Raw genomic sequence first — 15,558 nt, forward strand, 5'->3', positions numbered from 1 at the left:
GACTCACACAACCCGTCCTCGACTCAAGTCCATTACATTCAGCGGTCGACCCCACAGACGCATTCATAAATTTTAACATGCTGTTCATTCAAAAGGGAAATTTTCTCAAGTATAAATTAATATTATAATATATTAGCATATTGTGCATATATAGGCATAGGTTAGGTTAGGTTAGGTGTTTAGGTTCTGTTGGCGATTATTTGTATTTGTAGTACGTGGGTGAAGCATTTATAGCGTTGTGATTCGAACAAAACTCGTCAGTGAAGCACTTGTTCCGGATATGTTCGAACGTCAGCAGTTGTGAGTCAGCCCGTCCTCCAAACAAAGATCCAAAAGTGATTCCATGCACCCGCCAAACCCCCTGTTTATGAATGAAAAGCGGTTTACACACGACTCACAACTGCTGACGTTCGAACATATCCGGAACAAGTGCTTCACTGACGAATTTTGTTCGAATCACAACGCTATAAATGCTTCACCCACGTACTACAAATACAAATAATCGCCAACAGAACCTAAACACCTAACCTAACCTATGCCTATATATGCACAATATGCTAATATATTATAATATTAATTTATACTTGAGAAAATTTCCCTTTTGAATGAACAGCATGTTAAAATTTATGAATGCGTCTGTGGGGTTGACCGCTGAATGTAATGGACTTGAGTCGAGGACGGGTTGTGTGAGTCGTGTGTAAACCGTTTTTCATTCATAAACAGGGCGTTTGGCGGGTGCATGGAATCACTTTTGGATCTTTGTTTGGAGGACGGGCTGGCGACTGACAACTAATAACGTCCGAACACTTCCGGAACAAGTGCTTCGCTCACGTCCTCTGTTCGAACCACAATTCTGTAAATGCTTCACCCACGTACTTCAGATACAAATAATCGCCAACAGAACCTAAACACCTAACCTAACCTACGCCTAACTATACATATAATGTTTATGAATAATAATATTCGTTTATATATATGAGAACAAACCAATTTTTAATACACTATATTGAAATTGATGAATGAGTCTGGGGAGGACGGCCGCTGCTTTAACCAGCCTAGTGTGAGAACGTGTTGCCCAGACGAATAAGTTTCTCAATATCTGTCGTTCAGTGCTTATCACCACTAGACTTCTCTACACTTTCTCCTATTTTTTTTTTATTTTTTTATATTCATAGTGTAAATAAGTCACAATGGCACTTAAGAAAGTTAGTGATAAGAACCAAACAAAACAGAAAATTAGAACCACGATTGAGATGAGAAAGGAACTCAGCAGAACATGAGAGTGGGGCCGCGTGTCTGCTCCGGCCTCCCAGGTGGTCCTCCTTCATCTACTTCTCTAAACAAGAGTTGTTACATTCTTGTACAGCCACTAGTACGCGTAGCGTTTCGGGCAGGTCCCTGGAATACGATCCCCGCCGCGAAGAATCGTTGTTACAACCAAGTACACATTTTACTGTTGCGTTAAACAGAGGCTACAGTTAAGGATTTGCGCCCAGTAAATCCTCCCCGGCCAGGATACGAACCCATGACAAAGCGCTCACGGAACGCCAGGCGAGTGTCTTACCACTATACCACGGAGACGTAAAAGAAATGTGTGCAAAATTGGGGAAGGTGCCAAGTTTTCTTGAAAAATATCACTCTGGCAAAGTTGTGATGATGGTAAGGGCCGCCCCTGACACAGTAGTACTGATAGTAAGGGACGCCCCTGACACAGTAGTACTGATAGTAAGGGACGCCCCTGACACAGTAGTACTGATAGTAAGGGACGCCCCTGACACAGTAGTACTGATAGTAAGGGACGCCCCTGACACAGTAGTACTGATAGTAAGGGACGCCCCTGACACAGTAGTACTGATAGTAAGGGACGCCCCTGACACAGTAGTACTGATAGTAAGGGACGCCCCTGACACAGTAGTACTGATAGTAAGGGACGCCCCTGACACAGTAGTACTGATAGTAAGGGCCGCCCCTGACACAGTAGTACTGATAGTAAGGGACGCCCCTGACACAGTAGTACTGATAGTAAGGGACGCCCCTGACACAGTAGTACTGATAGTAAGGGCCGCCCCTGACACAGTAGTACTGATGGTAAGGGACGCCCCTGACACAGTAGTGTTGATGGTAAGGGACGCCCCTGACAAAGTAGTACTGATAGTAAGGGACGCCCCTGACAAAGTAGTACTGATAGTAAGGGACGCCCCTGACAAAGTAGTACTGATAGTAAGGGACGCCCCTGACAAAGTAGTACTGATGGTAAGGGACGCCCCTGACAAAGTAGTGTTGACGGTAAGGGCCGCCCCTGACAAAGTAGTGTTGATGGTAAGGGACGCCCCTGACAAAGTAGTACTGATAGTAAGGGCCGCCCCTGACAAAGTAGTACTGATGGTAAGGGACGCCCCTGACAAAGTAGTGTTGATGGTAAGGGACGCCCCTGACAAAGTAGTGTTGATGGTAAGGGACGCCCCTGACAAAGTAGTACTGATAGTAAGGGACGCCCCTGACAAAGTAGTACTGATAGTAAGGGACGCCCCTGACAAAGTAGTGTTGATGGTAAGGGACGCCCCTGACAAAGTAGTGTTGATGGTAAGGGACGCCCCTGACAAAGTAGTACTGATAGTAAGGGACGCCCCTGACAAAGTAGTACTGATAGTAAGGGACGCCCCTGACAAAGTAGTAGTGATAGTAAGGGACGCCCCTGACACAGTAGTGTTGATAGTAAGGGACGCCCCTGACAAAATAGTACTGATGGTAAGGGCCGCCCCTGGCAAAGTAGTGCTGATAGTAAGGGCCGCCCCTGACAAAGTAGTACTGATGGTAAGGGACGCCCCTGACAATGTAGTGCTGATAGTAAGGGCCGCCCCTGACAAAGTAGTACTGATAGTAAGGGCCGCCCCTGACAAAGTAGTACTGATAGTAAGGGACGCCCCTGACAATGTAGTGCTGATAGTAAGGGCCGCCCCTGACAAAGTAGTACTGATAGTAAGGGACGCCCCTGACAAAGTAGTGTTGATGGTAAGGGACTCCCCTGACAAAGTAGTACTGATAGTAAGGGACGCCCCTGACAAAGTAGTGTTGATGGTAAGGGACGCCCCTGACAAAATAGTACTGATAGTAAGGGACGCCCCTGACAAAGTAGTGTTGATGGTAAGGGACGCCCCTGACAAAGTAGTGTTGATAGTAAGGGACGCCCCTGACAAAGTAGTACTGATAGTAAGGGACGCCCCTGACAATGTAGTGTTGATAGTAAGGGACGCCCCTGACAAAGTAGTGTTGATAGTAAGGGACGCCCCTGACAAAGTAGTACTGATAGTAAGGGACGCCCCTGACAATGTAGTGTTGATAGTAAGGGACGCCCCTGACAAAGTAGTGTTGATAGTAAGGGACACCCCTGACAATGTAGTGCTGATAGTAAGGGACGCCCCTGACAATGTAGTGCTGATAGTAAGGGACGCCCCTGACAAAGTAGTGTTGATAGTAAGGGACGCCCCTGACAAAGTAGTACTGATAGTAAGGGACGCCCCTGACAGTGTAGTGTTGATAGTAAGGGACGCCCCTGACAAAGTAGTGTTGATAGTAAGGGACGCCCCTGACAATGTAGTGCTGATAGTAAGGGACGCCCCTGACAATGTAGTGCTGATAGTAAGGGACGCCCCTGACACAGTAGTGTTGATGGTAAGGGACGCCCCTGACAAAGTAGTGTTGATGGTAAGGGACGCCCCTGACAAAGTAGTGTTGATAGTAAGGGACGCCCCTGACAATGTAGTGCTGATAGTAAGGGACGCCCCTGACAATGTAGTGCTGATAGTAAGGGACGCCCCTGACAATGTAGTGTTGATAGTAAGGGACGCCCCTGACAATGTAGTGCTGATAGTAAGGGACGCCCCTGACAATGTAGTGTTGATAGTAAGGGACGCCCCTGACAATGTAGTGCTGATAGTGAGGGACGCCCCTGACAAAGTAGTGTTGATAGTAAGGGCCGCCCCTGACAAAGTAGTACTGATGGTAAGGGACGCCCCTGACAAAGTAGTGTTGATGGTAAGGGACGCCCCTGACAAAGTAGTGCTGATAGTAAGGGACGCCCCTGACAATGTAGTGCTGATAGTAAGGGACGCCCCTGACAATGTAGTGCTGATAGTAAGGGACGCCCCTGACAATGTAGTGCTGATAGTAAGGGACGCCCCTGACAATGTAGTGCTGATAGTAAGGGACGCCCCTGACAATGTAGTGCTGATAGTAAGGGACGCCCCTGACAATGTAGTGCTGATAGTAAGGGACGCCCCTGACAATGTAGTGCTGATAGTAAGGGACGCCCCTGACAAAGTAGTGCTTATAGTAAGGGACGCCCCTGACAATGTAGTGCTGATAGTGAGGGCCGCCCCTGACAATGTAGTGCTGATAGTGAGGGCCGCCCCTGACAATGTAGTGCTGATAGTAAGGGACGCCCCTGACAATGTAGTGCTGATAGTGAGGGCCGCCCCTGACAAAGTAGTGCTGATAGTGAGGGCCGCCCCTGACAAAGAACAACACATCTCTTCCTCTGCCTCACCACCTTCCACCTGTCTCATCAACTCTCCTAAGTGCAGGTAAAGTTTATACAGTAATTGCGTTAATTTATTTTTATGTACTCTACTAATATATTTATTTCTGAGCTCTGGAACCCGCTGATATAATTTACATCTTTCCTCGATCGGCCTTTAAGAACCAATTAAGTTTGAGTACCAAAGTTTTCACTATAATGAATGAAAAGTTTTATCATTTCATAAGAAAAACAGTGAATAATATAATATTTCAGGAAAATTCGACTTGTTAGGCAACTTAGCCTATTAGGTTATACATATATTATTTATATATATTATGGCAGTTCCCGTGGTGCAGTGGTAGCACACTCGTCCCTAGCTTCGCCAGAGATTTGGTCTCGATTCTTATCCTGGCCGGGGAGGATTGACTAGGCGTCAATCCTCAACTGTACGCCTCTGTCTACTCAGCAGCAAATGGATACCTGGTTGTTAAACGATTTGGCGGGTCGTATTCCAGGGAAAATTAAAAGTTGAGGACTTTCATAATCATATACATTACATAATGTATACAAGCAAGTAACAGAACACACACACACAACAATGTACAGGTAAAGCTTAGTGCAAAGTAAAGCACAGTGCCAGGTGAAGCACAGTGCCAGGTGAAGCACAGTGCCAAGTAAAGCACAGTGCCAGGTGAAGCACAGTGCCAAGTAAAGCACAGTGCCATGTGAAGCACAGTGCCAAGTAAAGCACAGTGCCAGGTGAAGCACAGTGCCAAGTAAAGCACAGTGCCAGGTGAAGCACAGTGCCAAGTAAAGCACAGTGCCAGGTGAAGCACAGTGCCAAGTAAAGCACAGTGCCAGGTGAAGCACAGTGCCAAGTAAAGCACAGTGCCAGGTGAAGCACAGTGCCAAGTAAAGCACAGTGCCATATGAAGCACAGTGCCAAGTAAAGCACAGTGCCATATGAAGCACAGTGCCAAGTAAAGCACAGTGCCAGGTGAAGCACAGTGCCAAGTAAAGCACAGTGCCAGGTGAAGCACAGTGCCAAGTAAAGCACAGTGCCAGGTGAAGCACAGTGCCAGGTAAAGCACAGTGCCAGGTGAAGCACAGTGCCAAGTAAAGCACAGTGCCAGGTGAAGCACAGTGCCAAGTAAAGAACAGTGCCAGGTGAAGCACAGTGCCAGGTGAAGCACAGTGCCAGGGACCCTATAACCCTCGTGCTATGCTGTATAATTTCAGCTTTATTTTTCTTACATGTATCTTATAATTAGATTACACTCTACTCTTATTAAAGTGTATAAAGCATCAGGCTACAGCATCAGCTGCAGAGTGTGAGTGCTGGGGTGAGTGAGAGTGTGTGCTGGGATGAGTGCAAGTGTGTACTGGGGTGAGTCTGAGGTGAGTGTGAGTGTGTACTGGGGTGAGTCTGAGGTGAGTGTGAGTGTGTACTGGGGTGAGTCTGAGGTGAGTGTGAGTGTGTACTGGGATGAGTGTGAGGTGAGTGTGTGTACTGGAGTGAGTGCAAGTTTGTATTGTAAACTCACACTGTGTTGTATAGTGTATACCTAGTGTGTGTGTGGGGTTCATCACTACACTATAGGTAAATAATGTTCTATGATTTTTTGTAAACTTAATTATTTGGTAAAAACAGTCATGCTATATATAAATAAGAAAAGGCAAAAATATAAACAAAAACTTAAAAGCTGTTGAGTTTAATATTTTTATTGTGAACAGGACACAGTTCTCAGGGAGGAGATTAAACAGACAAAATATTGAACCCGTTGCAACAGAAAGTCATAAAATTGAATCACAATATCGTCATTTCCAGCTAAAAATTAGAAGTCTAGATTTGTGTTTCTTCGAAAAAGCTAATTAGTGGCAAATTGGAACCTTCCTATGTTTTATATACTTCCAGTCGATTTAAAAATATACGTCACAGTGTCACAGTTAAGAGCACTATCCCTGCCTGTCCCTCCGTCTGTCCCTCTGTCCATCCAGGGACCTGGCCACCGGGTGTAAGACATTGTGTTGTGTGAGATTCCAGGGGACGCGCACGCGCAGTGCCCCCCCCCCCTTCTCCCCTGTGGTATTTACAACGGTTTCCTGATGAGGCTAGTGTCCTAACTGTGCATAAATACATCACTCATTACTTACAAGATACAGCGATACATAGAAAACATGTACAACCCTGTTTCTTAGTCCACGGCATGAGTAAGTACAGTTTGTTTCGTTACAATATCCCGACTGTAACATCGAGCAATGTGTAGCCTAACTTGAACTGGTACTCAAGTTGGAGGTAAGAAATCAGGCAAGACAGCACACAACCGTATGGTAAGTTGACAGTATAAAGCTACATCCGAACAGAACTCCTCTCTTGCATGCCATTATCTAATTGTAGTTTATCTCGCTCTCGTGATTACAAGCTATTAAATTTGCATACAGATATTTTGACCTTACACAGAGAAAGCGTTTAATGAGATGAGCTATATTTAAACAACCAATAATATTCCCCTCGTGTGTGTGAATGTGTGTGTGTGTGTGTGTTAAAGAAGTTTGGCCCAAAATAACGAATTAGAGAACCAGTAATGCTAGAATACAACGTTATCAGGCTAAGGTAGCGACATCCCAGTACATAGGTGTCACGCTCTACAATAGAAAATGAGAATTACAGAACACCATTCTCTCGACTCTGTTAGAGGAGGAACTAAATCATTTGTAGTGCCTTTAAATGATGTTAAAATATTGATTATTAGGATGGACAAAAAGTGACGCTAATCCGACTTAGGAACAAAACTCGACATTTCTCTCTGGATGACTTTTTATAAATGGTCTGAATCTCAAGTTTCCTTTAGCCTTCAGATATGTGCAAGAACTAAGAAATACTAAATATGTGTTTAGGGTGCATAGTGGAGAAATTAAGATGGCATTAAACCAACAAAAAATATAATAAAAAATCATAAAATAAATCATTAAATGCCGCTAATGATTTGCGATAGAATCCATAAGAGAGTGGAGGGGAGGATGTTGGTGGTGTGGCGAGGCTTTTGTTGACTTCTACTGCAGAGGCTCCTCACCCAACCTGGTGGGGGTGACGCCAGTGGTCAGGGTGTCTGCGGCGGCGGCGGCGGCGTCGGCAGCGGCGTCTGCGGCGGCGTCTGGCTCCTCCTGCCCGGCCTCAGCTCTGATGGTCGTGGTGGCCAGGTCGTCGCTCACTTCTGTTCCTAGAAAAGCGAACATCCTCGTCGTGTATTTGTCGTGGGCGGCAAGAGGAAGGGACTAAGGGACGGCCTCAGCTGTTACTGAACAAACACAACATGGGGACGAACAAAGAAAATGGGGCTTTGACTTTGCTCACTCGTAAACATATAAGGGATATAGCAATCACAACTCTTAAAAAAAAATTGTGTAGGGTTTTGACCACTTAAAATTGGCAAAAGGATTGTTATCAGTCCAAAAAGATTCTTAAGATGACACTTAATATCAAATGAAATTAAATATAGGATCATGCTGCGTTCGCTGTTGAATATCTATTTAATATTAATTTGTGGATATCTTAATTAAATTCTGGGATTTACTTGGGGAATTTTTAATTCTTTGTTAGTTTTAACTCAGGTGAATCTTAACATAACATCGTTGTGTTATGACCGGATGACTGAGGCTTCAGGGCCAGGCGCTGGGTCACTTGTAGAGGTGAGTACTGAACCTGTGGGTGTTGTCTTGTTAATTGTGTATTGTGGCTGTGTTCACGGTCTCATCCCTCACACCTCACTCATAACACCCAGCCTCCCTCACCTCACACTCATAACACCCAGCCTCCCTCACACCACACTCATACCACAGCCTCACTCACCCCTCACTCATAACACAGCCTCACCCTCCAATGTTAACAATCTCGCTTTTGATACACTTAAAAAATAAAAAAAAATGTAATCAGGTAATTAGGCTGCTCTTTGTTAGTCAATCTGTATTATAAAAATTGTATTGCTAATTATATTCATATTGTGTACACTATATAATGAGTTGAGTCCTTAAGAGAATCTTGTTCATAAAAAATTAATACATTTCTTGCGTCATTGTTTTATATTTATAGATTTAAGTTAGAATTAACTAACAGGGAAAACTCTGCAGCTTCCAGCTTGAAGTCGACGACAGTTAATACACGTGTGTAATACACGTGTGTAATACACGTGTGTATTACAAACATGCCAGTGGAGGGAGGATTTTGTTGTGTCTTGTGTCTGTGGTGTTTGTCCCATAGGGTGACCAGCCCGTGTGACCCCCAGAGTGACCAGCCCGTGTGACCCCCAGAGTGACCAGCCCGTGTGACCCCCAGAGTGACCAGCCCGTGTGATCCCCCAGTGTGACCAGCTCGTGTGATCCCTAGAGTGACCAACCCATGTGATCCCCAGAGTGACCAGCCCGTGTGACCCCCAGAGTGACCAACCCGTGTGACCCCCAGAGTGACCAGCCCGTGTGATCCCCCAGTGTGACCAACTCGTGTGATCCCCCAGAGTGACCAACCCGTGTGATCCCCTAGAGTGACCAACCCATGTGATCCCCAGAGTGACCAACCCGTGTGATCCCCCAGAGTGACCAACCCGTGTGATCCCCCAGAGTGACCAACCCATGTGATCCCCAGAGTGACCAACCCGTGTGATCCCCCAGAGTGACCAACCCGTGTGATCCCCCAGAGTGACCAGCCCGTGTGATCCCCCAGAGTGACCAGTCCGTGTGATCCCCCAGAGTGACCAACCCGTGTGATCCCCCAGAGTGACCAGCCCGTGTGATCCCGTAGAGTGACCAACCCACCATTTACCGTTGAGTTGTTACCGTGTAACTGTGTCCGTGTTGCCAGAGTAATGATACACTGAACAATCATATGAACTCAACTCACTGTTGCATGTGTTCAGTGGAAAGACATCAGGAAAGGGCATACAATATTAAAACAATGCCTCGTAGATGTAGCTACGAGGGTATGAGAGTAATCCCGGTGGTGGTGGTAATTAGTGTCCCATCACCTTGGTATGTGGTAAATTATTTGAAGGTGAATCGTAATGGGCTAATTTATAAATGGAGAAACCCTCCCCCAAAAAATAAGTGTTAGGATAAGGGTTTTGATGCTACAAGACCCTTGCATCTTGTCTGATTTGTGACCTGCTAAGGATCAAACACTTGTTATTCTTAGATTAGCCTCGAGAGATTCTACTCTTTATACCTCATGACGCTCGTATTGACTCTATAGAGCATTAGTACGTTAACACGTCACGTTAAGACTGATGAGAATGTTGAGGCATAAAGAGTAGAGCTCCGAGTGAGGCTGCTCTTTATTCATATGTCCTGAAATCTTAATATCTTTATTTATATTAGTTTTAACCTTAAAATTATCCTGCTATATTCAGGTTTAATATGTACATGTAGTTTAAAGTTGGCTGTAGTTTATAATTACTGTTCCTAATCCAAATACGAAATATGACTCTGAATTTAAAAGGTGTAATATGTCGTCGGAAGATCACACACACATACACACATTATATATATATATATATATATATATATATATATATATATATATATATATATATATATATATATATATATATATATATATATTGTATGTAGTGAGCAGTATTCTGAGAGCAGACAAGTTTGTCTCAGCTTAAGCATACTTGTATGCAAGTCCACAGTGAAGGGCTCAGCAAGTATTATATATATTAAAGCATCAGAGTTTAAACTTATCATTGATTTATATGAGAATGAATGGTGACGCGGGCACAGGGGTGGCAAGATGTCAACAAACAGTAACTACAGATACAAAAATAGAGAGGAAGGTGTGGATTCACATTACAAAAAAAAAAAAATGAAAATAAAAAAAAAAAAGAGAACAAGACTTTTGGGCTAATCAAAAGGGAATGACAAAAATAGGTTTGAGAATTATGTATGTAAATCCACTTTCATATTATTTAAAAAAGTTATTTCCAAAAATTTCAGATCATGAAATCACTGTTAGCATAAGTGATCATGCCGAAGCGATTAGGAAACTATTGTTCTCTGGGGGAATATGGGTTGGGGGGCGACATGTTTAGTTGGGATTATGTGTCTCTAGGAACGTTGACAGACAGGTGGATCTCAAGGCTGGTCTCAAGCACGCCTGTGAGACCGCTCCAACATTAGTGTGAACACAGTGACGGAAGAGGAACTCAAGGGAAGAAATGTCTCTCAGTGACAGAAATGGAACGGAAGAAAAATGTCTCAAATCAACAATGAAACTGAAGAATAATATAGTTTCTCGGTGACCGAGACATGCAACTCAAGTTTTGAATCAGTAACTAAGACTTGAAACTCAATAATTAACTTATATTTCACAAGCATGTAACTCAAGAACAGTCAAACATAGACACAAACTCAAGAAAATAATCCAATTTCACTGTGACAATAAACTTAAGAATAACTTAATCCCAGTGACATGAAGCACTGAGAGTTACTGATCTCGAGACAGCCACACACACACACGTGACCACTTAGAACAAATATGTAAGAAATAAGGGAAGAATCTTTAATATGACAAATACTAAATACACGAGTAATACATACCCACAAGAGCTCCGTAGAAAGATAAGCTAACTACAGCTTCTACTCAGCTAAAACAAAGTAACAAGAAATGGTTAAAGCATGCGGACCACATATTCCTTTTTTCGTTGTTGTTAATCATCTATAATCGTATCAAATTATATCAAACTTACAAAGTCTCTATTCACTACATATATATCTAAACAACATATGACAATGCTGGTTGAGACGGCACGTCAAGAGGGAGCTGAGGTTCTCTTCCCTTTGTCTAGAGAAACGATTTGCACTGAATTATTACCTTGACACGTGTTCACAATCCCTACAGACACCCCAGTGCACGTAACTGATTAAATTTGGTCATGAACATTAGAGGAGACTTAGTTTATTTTAATAAAAAATTAATTCATCGCCAGTCTTAGTGCTTATAGTCATTGAAATCCGGTATATAAGGATTTTCGTAGTCTTTTGTCCAGTTGCAATTGCTGGATGACAGAGGACAACAGCTTCAAGAATACAGCAGACAGGTGACGGGACCTCCCGTACCGAGTCACAAATCTTATCTTCTGTCACGTCTAGGGAAAATCATAAACTTTTCTTGAGTAACGATCGAATTTTCACGGCTAATCTTGAGTCCTCTTATTAAATAAACTCACGCAAGCTGTGCAATTTTTTTTTGCATAAACAGCAGTAAATTTTAGAATTGAAAGGGTTCGCAATTGTGTTGTTAATCACATCTACTGTAGTTCGAACATACCTGATGGCTTCTTCTGTGTTTTATGTGAGCGAAAAAATGCCCCTACAGCGAGAATCTTGGAGGTAGCAGATAGCAATTTCCTTTTGGCCAAGCTAGGCTCACCAGCTACAGGGCGAACGAGAACGAAGGCTACCCTTAGAAACTGTCCTCTGACGTGCCCGTATCTTATATATATGTCACTATAACCTATATCTTACTCAAGCTCCAACTGTGACCAGTGGTAACGCTGGAGGGCTGTAGCAACCCCAACTGTGACTAATGGTAACGTTGGAGGGCTGTAGCAACCCCAACTGTGACCAGTGGTAACGCTGGAGGGCTGCAGCAACCCCAACTGTGACCAATGGTAACGCTGGAGGGCGGCAGCAACCCCAAATGTGACCAATGGTAACGTTGGAGGGCTGCAGCAACCCCAACTGTGACCAATGGTAACGCTGGAGGGCTGCAGCAACCCCAACTGTGACCAATGGTAACGTTGGAGGGCTGCAGCTACCCCAACTGTGACCAGTGGTAACGGTGGAGGGCTGTAGCCACAGCACTTGCCCTTATCTCAGTACTACTGAAGCTAACACCATTGCATTAGCAATAGACATTCCTTGTTTCAGTCATATTTTCAACCAGAGTTCCAGTCCGGAAGGTGAAGTAATAACTGGAGCTGCTGCCGATCAAGACAGCTCAGTCAATGGGATTGTGAATAGCCTATTTTTAGGGTTTTGAAATGTTTGAGTTCTTGCGACCTTAGAACTTGGTAGCCTAACTTGAGGTGAGGAGCGGGTGGTGTAGAAGTTTGACAACTCAAGTTTGACACCTGTTACTAGTTAATTGCCCGATTCAAGTGGTGAAAATTAAAACAGATTTGAACTTTTTTTTATTTCAACTCAATATATTGGAGAAAATTTTGCTGAATTATCGAGGTGTCGCTTTCGATCCATTGAACCAAACGGGAATGTCTCGTTAACGGATGAATAATATATAAAAAGATAAATGAATTTTGCTAAAGATGAAACGTGTCAAAAATTAAACTGACTCGTGATAATTTACATTGAGTCATTTGTGGCTGAAACAAGGAATTACAATCCCTTAAATTAAAAACAAATATATATGTACAGTATATGTAACTATCAAATGGAACATGAAATAAAAACTTAATGGTTTTAAGCACGCGAGTTGGGGAAGAAAGGATCAACGTGTAAGTTGTGGGCAGAAACAAACCAAACTTAGATCAATCGAAACTTTAATAAAGGGAGGAACGAAACTTGGAACGAACGAAACGGCTTTTGATGAAGTCTGGATTAATTGCCTTCGTGACATTATTGACAGCCGAGTTTCAAAGTCGTTACTACTAATTTTTTTTTTTTCGATTATGGAATATTAATTAATTGCAAATATTAGCTCAAACGCTTGAGTTTGCATTTACTATTATGAAATTAATGAATACATTACAGTTTTCTTTAAAACAAGACAAAAATGTTAAAAATGCATTAGAAATTATTTGTAAAATTTCAAAATTACAACGCTATAGCTTTAAGTGTGTGTGTGTGTATATATATATATATATATATATATATTATTAAATATGACCGAAAAAGTAAGATTAATAATTCTAACACGAATTTTCTCAATCTTTCGTACATTACGCTTCACTGTTGGAGGTAAATCAAAAATCACTTCTCCAAAATTCATTTTTATTTCTAGTCTGACGCGACACGGGCGCGTTTCGTAAAACTTATTACATTTTCAAAGACTTCACAAATACACAACTGATTAGAACTTGCGTTTCCCTGATTTTATATCTACATTTTGAGTGAGGTGGGAAGGGTGATGTGGCATTACATTTGAGTGAGGTGGGAAGGGTGATGTGGCATTACATTTGAGTGAGGTGGGAAGGGTGATGTGGCATTAACACAAGACAGAACACTAGGGGATATTAATAGGGTATTAAAAGTATCAACACAAGACAGAACAGAAACAATGGGTATTGAATAGAAGTGTTTGTAGAAAGCCTATTGGTCCATATTTCTTGATGCTTCTATATTGGAGCGGAGTCTTGAGGTGGGTAGAATATAGTTGTGCAATAATTGGCTGTTGATTGCTGGTGTTGACTTCTTGATGTGTAGTGCCTCGCAAACGTCAAGCCGCCTGCTATCGCTGTATCTATCGATGATTTCTGTGTTGTTTACTAGGATTTCTCTGGCGATGGTTTGGTTATGGGAAGAGATTATATGTTCCTTAATGGAGCCCTGTTGTTTATGCATCGTTAAACGCCTAGAAAGAGATGTTGTTGTCTTGCCTATATACTGGGTTTTTTGGAGCTTACAGTCCCCAAGTGGGCATTTGAAGGCATAGACGACGTTAGTCTCTTTTAAAGCGTTCTGTTTTGTGTCTGGAGAGTTTCTCATGAGTAGGCTGGCCGTTTTTCTGGTTTTATAGTAAATCGTCAGTTGTATCCTCTGATTTTTGTCTGTAGGGATAACGTTTCTATTAACAATATCTTTCAGGACCCTTTCCTCTGTTTTATGAGCTGTGGAAAAGAAGTTCCTGTAAAATAGTCTAATAGGGGGTATAGGTGTTGTGTTAGTTGTCTCTTCGGAGGTTGCATGGCTTTTCACTTTCCTTCTTATGATGTCTTCGATGAAACCATTGGAGAAGCCGTTATTGACTAGGACCTGCCTTACCCTACAGAGTTCTTCGTCGACTTGCTTCCATTCTGAGCTGTGGCTGAGAGCACGGTCGACGTATGCGTTAACAACACTCCTCTTGTACCTGTCAGGGCAGTCGCTGTTGGCATTTAGGCACATTCCTATGTTTGTTTCCTTTGTGTAGACTGCAGTGTGGAAACCTCCGCCCTTTTCCTTGGCTGTTACATCTAGAAAAGGCAGCTTCCCATCCTTTTCCATCTCGTAAGTGAAACGCAGCACGGAACTCTGCTCAAATGCCTCCTTCAGCTCCTGCAGATGTCTGACATCAGGTACCTGTGTAAAAATGTCGTCAACATACCTGCAGTATATGGCCGGTTTCAAGTTCATGTCGACTAAGACTTTTTGCTCGATGGTACCCATGTAGAAGTTTGCAAACAGGACACCTAGGGGAGAACCCATGGCGACCCCATCTACTTGCTTATACATGTGCCCATCCGGGCTCAAGAAGGGTGCCTCTTTAGTACAAGCTTGGAGTAGTTTCCTCAGAATACTTTCTGGCATGTCAAGAGGAGTACAGGCTGGATCACGATACACTCTGTCGGCTATCATTCCGATTGTCTCGTCCACAGGTACGTTGGTAAACAGCGATTCTACGTCCAACGAGGCTCTTATCCCTGTGGCCCGTGCGCCCCGCAGTAAGTCCACAAATTCCTTTGGAGACTTCAGGCTGAAGGCGCAAGGAACATAAGGAGTCAGCAGGCCGTTGAGTCGCTTCGCCAGTCTGTACGTGGGTGTGGGTATCTGGCTAATGATTGGCCGAAGTGGGTTTCCAGGCTTGTGCGTCTTGACGTTTCCATACGCATATCCAGGTTTATATTCCCCAATGATCTTTGGCAGGTGGAGTCCGGATTTCTTGGCGTTCACAGTTTCGATCAGTTTGTTGACCTTTGCTTTTAATTCGGCTGTAGTGTCCTTCGTTACCCTTTGGAACTTAGTTTGGTCAGAGAGTATGATGTTCATTTTCGCTAGATATTCGTCTTTTTTAAGAATGACATATATTGGCGACTTGTCACCTCTCCTGA

The 15,558-nt window shown here is 43.3% G+C and overlaps 1 protein-coding gene across 23 annotated transcripts in view; it reads right to left on the bottom strand.

Annotated features, from left to right (window-relative positions):
• Window positions 1–6,215: 6,215 nt before the first annotated feature.
• LOC123761393 (uncharacterized protein CG45076) overlaps window positions 6,216–15,558 on the bottom strand; it is a 148,832-nt gene continuing 139,489 nt past the window's right edge. For 21 of the 23 annotated variants that reach the window (XM_069313833.1, XM_069313820.1, XM_069313725.1 and 18 more), the window contains one exon: window positions 6,216–7,740. In XM_069313833.1, the coding sequence (XP_069169934.1) occupies window positions 7,574–7,740 (167 nt within the window). In that variant the 3' untranslated portion in view covers window positions 6,216–7,573. Of the gene's footprint in view, window positions 7,741–11,110; window positions 11,158–15,558 lie in introns of all 23 variants that reach the window. The other 2 variants (XM_069313745.1, XM_069313752.1) reach the window with 2 other exon arrangements.

This window comes from Procambarus clarkii, chromosome 7 (assembly GCF_040958095.1).
Source record: "Procambarus clarkii isolate CNS0578487 chromosome 7, FALCON_Pclarkii_2.0, whole genome shotgun sequence".
NCBI classification, from domain to species: Eukaryota; Metazoa; Arthropoda; class Malacostraca; order Decapoda; family Cambaridae; genus Procambarus; species Procambarus clarkii.